Raw genomic sequence first — 11,836 nt, 5'->3', positions numbered from 1 at the left:
TCTCGCTGATGTAGAGGCAGCATGTCTAGGACACTGGATCTAACATGAGTTGGAGGAGGTGCAAGTACATTTCTGTCTAACCTGAAAAGGTTGTCTGGGTAGTGGTGCAGCAGGAGGAGGTGGTTAGGGACAATGTTGGTTGCAGGGGAAATGCCCAGAGAAGGGTGGGGTGTGTGCTGAGGTTAGAGTGCGGAATGAGGGAGTTTCGGGGAGAGTGGTCTGTGCGGAAGCAGAAAGTTTGGGGTGGGGGAAGAGAGGAAAGAAATGAGTGGGGGTGAAGCGCCGGGCAATGGCAGAAAAGTGGGACTCTGGTAGAATCTCACCTGTGGTCTGGAAGGGAAGGGGGATGGGGATGGGAGGGGAGGGGCAACTGCAGCTCTCTGTCGCTGCTGCCTCCATTGTATCTTATCCAAGGTTGTCTCAAAGTCTTTATGCCCACGGTCTCTGAACATTCTTTTATGTAATTGTCAACGTTGTTATTTATTTAACATAAAAATCCAATATAAAACATGAAAGCTGGTGTTGGGTGTGTTTTGTTCCGCTCGGCCCGATCACTTCAACCGGACCCATGTTTGGAACGAATCGCAACCGCAGCGCCGCCACTCGGCTTCCGTAGCGCTGCCGCCATCTTGGTTGTGAAACATTCTGGAAACGGCGCGCGGGAGACAAACCATGGGTGAGTGGGGAACACGGGGAGTGTGACACACGGACACACGGGAGTGTAACACACGGACACGGGGAGTGTAACACACGGACACGGCCCGGAAACATTCTGGAAACGGCGCGGGGAGACAAACATGGGTGAGTGCGGACACCGGGGTGTGGAGACACGGTCATGGGGAGTGTGGAGACATGGGGAGACATAGACACGGAGGGAGAGAGACATGGGTGAGGGGCGAAGACACACGGATATGGGCGAGTTTGGGGGGCAAAAGAGTGCAAGGTCAGGACACGGACACAGAGACATGGGGATGTGACCGGGGGATAGGGGAGTATGGGCACGGGGAGACGGGGGAGTGACGGAGACTGGGGGAGACATGGAGAATGTGGAGAGACCGGGGGAGTGTGGGGAGACATGGAGTTATGGGAGAGACGGGGAATGTGGGGAGAAATGGAGGGTGAGTGGGTAGAGAGACGGGGAAATGGGTGTGAGTGGGGAAGTGACACGGAGAGTGGGGGGAGACTGATGGGGAGAGTGTGAGGGGAGACGGGTGAGTGGGGGGAAGACAGGCACGGGTGTGTCGGGGAGATAAGGGGTGAGTGTGAGGGGTGAGAGGGATGTGGCGCCAGAGACGGGATATTGGTGAGTGAGGGGAGACAGGGACAGGGATGATATGGGGTGAGAGGGATGGGAGGGGAGAGAGACAGACATATATGGGTGAGTCAGGTGAAGAGTGAGGGCAGACAGGGAAGATAGAGGCATAGGTTAATGCGAGGGGAGTGAGGAGAGGCATGGGTGAGTGTGTGGGGACGGGGGAGACATGGGGGAGTGAGAGGAGGGAGGGGCAGGCAGAGTGAGTCAAGGGGAGAGTGTGGGGGGAGAGGGTTAGAGGGAGATACAGGCGTGGGTGAGTGAGGACGGGGAGAGGGGAGGGAGAGGAAGAGGCATGGGTGAGTGACGGGAGATGGGTGAGCGTGGGGAGACAGGAACAGGGGGAGACATGGGGAGATAGGGGCATTGGTGAGTGACGGGGAGAGGGAGACAGAGATACGGGTGAGTAAGGGGAAGACAAGGGGATGGAGGGAGAGTAAGGGAGGGACAGAGATATGCAGGTGAGTGTGTGGGGAGAGACAGGGACAGGGGGAGACTTGGGTGAGTCGGATGGGGAGAGAGGGAGATATGGGTGAGTTACAGGGAGTGGGGGAAGAGTGTGAGAGGAGATGCAGAGGTGGAGACATGGGTGAATCAGTGTGAAGGGGACAGAGACATGGGTGAGTGTGAGGGGAGAGGGACGGGGACAGTGAGACATGGCTGTAAGTCGAGGGGAGGCGGTGCAAAAACCTTGGCTGGGATGAGCAGGTCTATCTGCTATAACCAAAATTCTTCATATTGGGGCCCGTTAAAATAAGGGTTAACTGTACTTCTATCAGGTCACTGCCTTAAGGAATACAAGCCCAGCCTGTCCAATCTCTCCCCAGAACTAAAATCTCTAATCCAGGCAACATCCTGGTGAATCTCTGCACTTTCTCCAATGCAATCGCATACTTTCTATGTCATGATCAGAATTACTTTAGGTTTAGTTTTATTATTGTCATGTGTGGCAAGGTTCGGTGTTTTGTACACTATCCATGATATGCATATGATGAGCGTTTGACGGCTCTGGACCTCTCCTCGCTGGAGTTTAGAAGTATGTGTGGGGACCTCATTGAAACTTACCGAATAGTGAAAGGCTTGGATAGAGTGGTTGTGGAGAGGATGTTTCAATTAGTGGGAGAGTCTAGGACCAGAGATCGTAGCCTCAGAATAAAAGGGAGTTCCTTTTAGAAAGGAGATGAGGAGGAATGTCTTTAGTCAGAGAGTGGTCACAGCTTGGTTTGGGAACAGCTCCATCCAAGACCGCAAGAAATTGCAGCAAAATGTGGATGCAGCCCAGACCATCACACAGACCAATCTCCCTTCTATTGACTCCATTTATACCTCACGCTGCCTCTGCAAGGCCAGCAGCATAATCAAGGATGAGTTGCACCCTGGCCATTCCCTCTCCTCCACTCTCCCATCAGGCAAAATATATAGCAGTATGAAAACGCATACTTCCAGATTCAGGGACAGTTTCTTCCCAGCTGTTATCAGGCTGCCTCAGAAGGCGGTGGAGGCCAATTCTCTGAGTGCTTTCAAGAGAGAGCTAGATAGAGCTCTTAAAGATAGCGGAGTCAGGGGGTATGGGGAGAAGGCAGTAACGGGGTACTAATTGGGAATGATCAGCCATAATCACATTGAATGGTGGTGCTGGCTCGAAGGGCCGAATGGCCTATTCCTACACCTATTGTCTATTGTCACTGAATCATCCTACCACAACCAGAGAGCATTCTGAACTACTATCTACATCATTGGTGACCCTTGGACTATCCTCAATCGGACTTTGCTGACTTTACCTTGCACTAAATGTTATTCCCTTATTATGTATCTATACACTGTAAATGGATCGATTGTAATCATGTTTTGTCTATCTGCTGACTGGTTAGCACACAACAAAAAGCTTTTCACTGTACCTCGGTACACGTGACAATAAACTAAACTGAACTGAGCTGATGAATCTGTGGTATTCATTGCCACAGAAGGCTGTGGAGGCCAAGTCAATGGATATTTTTAGGGCAGAGGTAGATAGAATCTTGATTAGTGCGGGTGTCAGGGGTTATGGGGAGAAGGTAGGAGAATGGGGTTGAGGAGGAGAGTTAGATTAGCCAAGATTGAATGGCAGAAAAGACTTGATGTGCTGAATGGCCTAATTCTGCTCCTATCACTTATGAACATGACATATCCAATCAAGTCAGATAATACTATACATAAATTCAAGCAAGCAAAACTCGAGTACAATAGGTAGAGCAAATGGGAAAATATATTGTGCAGAATATAGTTCTTAGCATTGTAGCGCACATAATACGAAAATAGGTGGAGGGGCAGATAGTGTCGAGAAAGGAGGGAGTCTGCAGAAGGACCTGGACCGTGGCAGAGAAGTAGCAGATGGAATATAGTGTAGCAAAGCGTGGAGTCCTGCATTTTGGTAGTACGAATAAAGGCGTAGACTATTTTCTAAATGGGTAGAGAATCCAGAAATCGGAGGTGTAAAGGGACTTGGGATTGCTGGTGCAGGATTTCCAAAAAGTTATTTTGCAAGTCGAATCGGTAGTAAGACGGCAAAAACAATGCTAGCATTTATTTCAAGAGGACTAGAATACAAAAACAGGGATGTAATGCTGAGGCTTTATAAGGTGCTGGTCAGGCCTCATTTGGAGTATTGTGAGCAATATTGGCCCCATATCTGAGGAAGGATGGGCTGACTGGGCTCCAGGGGAGGTTTAAAAGAATTATCCCAGGAATGAGTAACTGGAGCCTGGGTCGATGGAGCCCCCAATGCCAGAGCCTGCATTGATGGAGTAGAGGTGTCAGGAATGGACCCAGTGGCGATCGTCGAGGAGGTCGATGCAGCAGTCATCAAGGTAGCCGGTGGTTGGGAACGGGCCACGTGGGAGCTGGAGATTGCGCCGCCTGGAACCGAGGAGGACCCGGCCTGGGGGGGGGGGGCAGGAACCAAGGAGGACTCGGCCTAGAGGGGGAAGGGGGGCAGGAACCAAGGAGGACTCTGCCTAGAAAGGTGAGGCAGGAACCAAAGAGGACTCAGCCTGGGCGGGGCAGGAACCAAGGAGGACCCGGCCTAGGTGGGGGGAGGGAGGAACCAAGGAGAACTCGGCCTAGAGGGGGGGGGTGGGGGGCAGGAACCAAGGAGGACTCAGCCTGGGGGGGTGCAGGAACCAAGGAGGTCCCACCGTGGGATACTTTGTAACTTTGTTGGCGCCATTTATGAAGCGGCTCTTTGCATACCTTGCATATGCAAAACAAAGAATTTCACTGTGACGTCACATGTGAATAAAGAATTCGTTCATTCATTCATTCATTCATTCACTGGGCCTGTACTCGCTGAGTTTAGAAAGATGAGAGGGGACCCCATCGAAACTTACCGAATCATGAAAGGTTTGGATAGTGGATGTGGAGGGGATGTTTCCACTAGTGGGAGAGTCTAGGACCAGAGGTCATAGCCTCAGAATTAAAGGATGTTCCTTTAAGAAGATGAGGGGGAATTTCTTTAATCAGAGGGTGGTGAATCTGTGGAATTCATTGCCACAGATGGCTGTGGAGGCCAATGGATATTTTTAAGGCAGGGATAGATTCTTGATTAGCACGGGTGTCAGTAGTTGTGGGGAGAAGGCAGGAGAATGGAGTTAGGAGGGAGAGATAGATCAGCCATGATTGAATAGCACAGTAGACTTGATGGGCCGAATGGGCCTAATTCTGCTCCTATCACTTATGAACAATAAGTATGACCAAACCAGTGGATTATAAAGTTACAATGTAAGTTCACAACTCTTATATTCTATGTCCTGACCTAGGAAGACAAGCTAGCCATTTGCCACCTTCATTCTGTTGATCTGTGTTGCCCCTTACAGGGATCTATGGACTTGGACCCTCAAGGTGTCTGTTCATTGACATTCTTTAGTGCCCCACTGTTTACAGTATATGTTTTACCCTGAGCATGGACCCTCCAGGAGGAGTACCTCTCTCTGCCTACCCTTCCTTTAGGATTCCCTACCCCATACTTACTCTTCGTACTGATGTTAAACTCCACCTTCCAATAACTTCTTCCAATTTCTGACTTACTCCTCTGGTTTCCACCCCATGACCTCTCTAGTTTAAGCCCTCCCGAGTAGCAGTCTTGCAACCCATCCCTCTTGTGTGGATCAGGTCTGTTCCAGAAGAGATCCAGTGGTCTAAAAATCTGAATCCCTGCCCCCTGCACCAGCTCCTGAGTCACACATTTGTCTGGCCTAGCTGCCCATTTCTACCCTCACCAGCAGGTTGAGTTTATCATTGTCATGTGTACCGAGGTATAGTGAAAAGCTTTTTGTTGTGTCGGTCCGCATTGACAAAACTGATCTCCCGGTTGGCCGAGCACTTCAACTCCCATTCCCAGTCTGACCTTTCTGTCATGGGCCTCCTCCAGTGCCATAGTGAGGCCCACCGGTAATTGGAGGAACAGCACCTCATATTTCGCCTGGGCAGCTTGCAGCCCAGTGGTATGAACATCGACTTCTCCAACTTTAGATAGTTCCTCTGTTCCTTATTTTCCCCTCCTCCTTCCCAGATCTCCCTCTATCTTCCTGTCTCCACCTATATCCTTCCTTTGTCCCGCCCCCCTGACATCAGTCTGAAGAAGGGTCTCGACCCGAAACGTCACCCATTCCTTCTCTCCTGAGATGCTGCCTGACCTGCTGAGTTACTCCAGCATTTTGTGAATAAATACCTTCGAGGACATAAATTTAGACAGGTTGGTTAGTAAGTTTACAGATGACATCAAAATTGGATGGAGTTGCAGTGGAATCTAGATCAGTTTCAGAGATAAATTCATAAATTTTAGGAACAGAATTAGGCCATTCGGCCCATCAAGTCTACTCCGCCATTCAATCATGGGTGGTCTATCTTTCCCTCTCAACCACATTCTCCTGCCCTCACCCCATAGCCCCTGACACCCGTACTAATCAAGAATTTGTCAATCTGCGCCGTAAAAATATCCATTGACGACCTCCACAACCTTTTGTGGCAATGAATTCCACAGATTTACTACTCTGAATAAAGAAATTCCTTCTCATCATCTTTCGAAAGGTACGTCCTTTAATTCTGAGGCTATGACCTCGGGTCCAGTGGAAACATCCTTTCCAAATTCACTCTATCCCAACACAGCAATACCATATGGAGTTTAATCCGAGCAAGTGTTACATGTTGCTGGTTTAATGTAGGTAGATAGTTTTCAGTTATTGGCAAGTCTTTAACAACGTTGATGTGCAGAGGAGTCATGGGATCCAGGTCCACAGTTTCCTGAAAGTGGCACACCAGTAGATAGAACGGTAAGGAAGGCACGTATAATGCTTGCCTTCATTGGTAGGGGCATTGGAGCATTGTGTGCCATGCTGGTTGTCCCATTATAGGAAGGATGAGCTTGCTTTGGAGAGGGTGCAGGAGAGGTTGGGCAAACTTGGATTCTTTCCTCTGGAACTTCAGAGGTTGAAAGGCGACTTGTTGGAAGTATATAAAATTGCGAGAGGCATTGATATGGTAAAATCAGAACCCTCTTCCCAGGATGTAAATGTCAAATATTAGATCAAATAAATAAAAATTAAATAACACAAACTTTCCCTCCTCTCAAAGGAATCAATCACATTGTTCATCTACAATCTTTTCTTAGTTTTAGAGCCATTGCATGGAAGGAGGCCGCTCAGCCTGTCAAACCCGTGTTGACTTGCGGCAATACTCTTTTTATTTTGAAAGCCACGATTAAATTTGCTTCCATTGACTCTTCAGGCAGTGAGTTCCAGATCAGAGCGATTCATTACTTCAAAGTAAATCCAAGCTGACGACTCTTGATTAATCCATGACTTTTTAAATGAAAATGTGTAAATGGCTTCTGAATTTTCATTGTTTTTGTCCCACTGACATTTGGCTAATTGGCCTTTGTTATACGTTACTTTGCGATGCAATGTTCGAGACTGACTGAGCAAGTTTGCAGTTTGGTGCTAGGAATGCTAACAAATGGAGAACCCACTGCTTTATTCCTGTGCTATAACTTAACCATTGGTGTTTTGCTGTCATGGAGTTTGGAAGATGGAAAGCAAATCACAAGATTTGACATTTCAACAGCTATTGTAAATTGCACACCCCAGAAGGTGGAATGCTCCACATTATACACCATGATGCTAGACTGCCTGCACATCTGGGCACGGACAGTCACCCTCCATCGTCCAGCTGTGAGAATGAGCAGAGTCCACAAGAATGCACAAAGGGCTGCAAGAAGTGTTTCTTCAGCTTCATGATTGGCCATTTCATGATTTGAATAATCTTTCTTAAACCATTTTCACTGAAAAAAATCCCATGGTTCCCATATGGGTGGGTAGGTTATCTTTGCAAACAGAAGTCATTCTATTCAATGGATGTGCTTGGATACTAGGTAATGCATTTTTTAGTGCTTTTTCAAACATACTGGCTACCAAAAGGTTACCATTTTCCATTTATCCATATGTTTTAATAAAGAGTAACTGATAAATAATTTACTTTGCATTTTAAATGCAGGAAACACCTCAAGGGGACAGACCATACATTAATGCTCAGATACTTGCAAGGCTTGCGTTCACCCTGTGATCATGTGGGTTTCCTCCAGGTGTTCCAGTTCCTACTACATCCCAAAGATATGTGGGTTAGCAGGTTGATTGGCCACTGTGAATTGCCCCAGTGTGTAGGTGAGTGGTAGAATACGAGGAAGGTTGATGAGAATGTGGCGAAAATTGTTTAGAATGAAATGAGTATAAAAATGGGTGTTCAGGTATTCGCACAGACCTGGTGGATCCATGGTCCTGTATCTGTTTTATCGCTCCAAACTCCCTCTCTTATTCATTTGTCTCTGAACATTTGTCCTTTGCTTATGTAACAGTGACCTGTATTACTGCTTTTGGTAACAGAAACTTGCCCTTGCATAATTTACAAATCACCACAAAATATTGAGACGTACAATAAAATTCGCTCTCATGGTATTTATGTGAGAAAAGTAACTGAATAAACACAAAATACATTCTTTTTTATAAATTAACGATTGTAGATGCATGTCCTGGTGTACCATGGATCATTTTCGAGGAACAAACGTCGCTTAATGCCGGGGTTACCTGTACCCACAGCAAACGTTACTAAACTAACAAGTCACTGAAAGGAAGCATGCAGGTACAGCAGGCAGTGAAGAAAGCCAATGGAATGTTGGCCTTCATAACAAGAGGAGTTGAGTATAGGAGCAAAGAGGTCCTTAGCAGTTGTACAGGGCCCTAGTGAGACCACACCTGGAGTATTGTGTGCAGTTTTGGTCTCCAAACTTGAGGAAGGACATTCTTGCTATTGAGGGAGTGCAGCATAGGTTCACGAGGTTAATTCCAGGAATGGCGGGACTGTCATATGTTGAAAGGCTGGAGCGATTGGGCTTGTATACTCTGGAATTTAGACGGATGAGAGGGGATCTTATTCAAACATATAAGATTATTAAGGGATTGGACACAATAGAGGCAGGAAACGATGTTGGGGGAGTCCTGAACCAAGGGCCACAGTTTAAGAATAAGGGGTAGGCCATTTAGAACGGAGATGAGGAAAAACTTTTTCACTCAGAGAGTTGCGAAGCTGTGGAATTCTCTGCCTCAGAAGGCTGTGGAGGCCAATTCTCTGGTTGCTTTCAAGAGAGAGTTAGATAGAGCTCTTAATGATAGCGGAGTCAAGGGATATGGGGAGAAGGTAGGCATGGGGGTAATGATTGTGGATGATCAGCCATGATCACGGTGAATGGCAGTGCTGGCTCGAAGGGCCGAAGGGCCGAAGGGCCTACTCCTGCACCTATTGTCTATTGTCTAAACCTTGCCTCACAGTAATTTTTTGGTCAATCTTTAGCTTCAGCATTGTTAAAAGAGCTGTTGGACACTTTAAAATTAGGATGGTTGATAATTAATTATTAAATGTAGCAGAATTTTTTACAGGACTGTTTGTCGTACGCATTGACAATAGAACAATTACATTCTTACTTGCAACAACATAACAGGCATGGAAACACAATACATATGGATAATGTACAATAAACAAAAATTCTTTAAATTAGTGGCCCCAATACAAATGCAAAAGAGCCTGAAGTCCTTGGTGCCACCAAAGACCATCTATCGTTCAAAGGGTGGTGTTGTTCAGTGCTCAAGAGTCTCGTGGTTGTTGGAAAGAAGCTGTTCTTGAACCCGGTAGTCACGTCATTTCAATAGACAATAGACAATAGGTGCAGGAGTAGGCCATTCAGCCCTTCGAGCCAGCACCGCCATTCAATGCGATCATGGCTGATCACTATCAATCAGTACCCCGTTCCTGCCTTCTCCCCATACCCCCTCACTCCGCTATCCTTAAGAGCTCTATCCAGCTCTCTCTTGAAAGCATCCAACGAACTGGCCTCCACTGCCTTCTGAGGCAGAGAATTCCACACCTTCACCACCCTCTGACTGAAAAAGTTCTTCCTCATCTCCGTTCTAAATGGCCTACCCCTTATTCTCAAACTGTGGCCCCTTGTTCTGGACTCCCCCAACATTGGGAACATGTTATCTGCCTCTAATGTGTCCAATCCCCTAATTATCTTATATGTTTCAATAAGATCCCCCCTCATCCTTCTAAATTCCAGTGTATACAAGCCCAATCGCTCCAGCCTTTCAACATACGACAGTCCCGCCATTCCGGGAATTAATCTAGTGAACCTACGCTGCACGCCCTCCATAGCAAGAATATCCTTCCTCAAATTTGGAGACCAAAACTGCACACAGTACTCCAGGTGCGGTCTCACCAGGGCCCGGTACAACTGTAGAAGGACCTCTTTGCTCCTATACTCAACTCCTCTTGTTACGAAGGCCAACATTCCATTGGCTTTCTTCACTGCCTGCTGAACCTGCATGCTTCCTTTCATTGACTGATGCACTAGGACACCCAGATCTCGTTGAACTCCCCCTCCTCCTAACTTGACACCATTCAGATAATAATCTGCCTTTCTATTCTTACTTCCAAAGTGAATAACCTCACACTTATCTACATTAAACTGCATCTGCCATGTATCCGCCCACTCACACACCCTGTCCAAGTCACCCTGCAGCCTTATTGCATCTTCCTTACAATTCACACTACCCCCCAACTTAGTATCATCTGCAAATTTGCTAATGGTACTTTTAATCCCTTCGTCTAAGTCATTAATGTATATCGTAAATAGCTGGGGTCCCAGCACCGAACCTTGCGGTACCCCACTGGTCACTGCCTGCCATTCCGAAAGGGACCCATTTATCCCCACTCTTTGCTTTCTGTCTGTCAACCAATTTTCTATCCATGTCAGTACCCTACCCCCAATACCATGTGCCCTAATTTTGCCCACTAATCTCCTATGTGGGACCTTGTCGAAGGCTTTCTGAAAGTCGAGGTACACCACATCCACTGACTCTCCCTTGTCAATTTTCCTAGTTACATCCTCAAAAAATTCCAGTAGATTTGTCAAGCATGATTTCCCCTTCGTAAATCCATGCTGACTCGGAACGATCCCGTTACTGCTATCCAAATGCTCAGCAATTTCGTCTTTTATAATTGACTCCAGCATTTTCCCCACCACTGATGTCAGACTAACTGGTCTATAATTACCCGTTTTCTCTCTCCCTCCTTTCTTAAAAAGTGGGATAACATTTGCTATTCTCCAATCCACAGGAACTGATCCTGAATCTATAGAACATTGAAAAATGATCTCCAATGCTTCCACTATTTCTAGAGCCACCTCCTTAAGTACTCTGGGATGCAGACCATCAGGCCCTGGGGATTTATCAGCCTTCAGTCCCATCAGTCTACCCAAAACCATTTCCTGCCTAATGTGGATTTCCTTCAGTTCCTCCATCACCCTAGGTTCTCCAGCCCCTAGAACATTTGGGAGATTGTGTGTATCTTCCTCAGTGAAGACAGATCCAAAGTAACGGTTTAACTCGTCTGCCATTTCTTTGTTCCCCATAATAACTCATCCGAATATCCACGGATATAAGACAAAATATTCAGACAATAAAATATCATTATACGCTGATGATGTACTTTTGTACATCACAAAGCCTCATATCACTATACCCAATATTTTAAATTTAATTGAGGATTTCGGTTCATTTTCAGGTTACAGAATAAACTGGAGTAAAAGTGAAATCATGTCAATAAAACCGAAAGATTCTATACATCTCGTACAATTTCCTTTTAAAATAGCGGGGGGAAAATTTAAATACTTGGGCATTGAAATTACTAGAAGATACCAAGACATGTTTAAAGCAAACTATAACCCTATACTTAAGAAATTACATAATTTAATTAAATTCTGGAAAACCCTCCCGATGTCTTTAATAGGTCGAATAAATGCCATAAAAATGATTTTTTTACCTCAAATTCTATACTTGTTCCAATCAATCCCACTATATTTACCCAAAAAGTTTTTAAAAAAATTGGACTCAGATATTACAAATTTTATTTGGGATTATAAGACCCATAGAATACAAAGATCAC

The 11,836-nt window shown here is 46.2% G+C and overlaps 1 protein-coding gene across 3 annotated transcripts in view; it reads left to right on the top strand.

The window, feature by feature from the left end:
• The first annotated feature begins 577 nt into the window (after nt 1-577).
• LOC144589986 (importin subunit alpha-7-like) overlaps nt 578-11,836 on the top strand; it is a 61,494-nt gene continuing 50,235 nt past the window's right edge. For 2 of the 3 annotated variants that reach the window (XM_078394901.1, XM_078394903.1), the window contains exon 1: nt 664-801. In XM_078394901.1, coding sequence (XP_078251027.1) covers nt 798-801 — 4 coding nt within the window. In that variant the 5' untranslated portion in view covers nt 664-797. Of the gene's footprint in view, nt 802-11,836 lie in introns of all 3 variants that reach the window. The other variant, XM_078394902.1, reaches the window with a different exon arrangement.

The sequence above is a fragment of the Rhinoraja longicauda genome, unplaced genomic scaffold (assembly GCF_053455715.1).
Source record: "Rhinoraja longicauda isolate Sanriku21f unplaced genomic scaffold, sRhiLon1.1 Scf000094, whole genome shotgun sequence".
In the NCBI taxonomy this organism is placed as follows: domain Eukaryota; kingdom Metazoa; phylum Chordata; class Chondrichthyes; order Rajiformes; family Arhynchobatidae; genus Rhinoraja; species Rhinoraja longicauda.
This window is presented reverse-complemented; position numbering and strand designations above follow the sequence as displayed.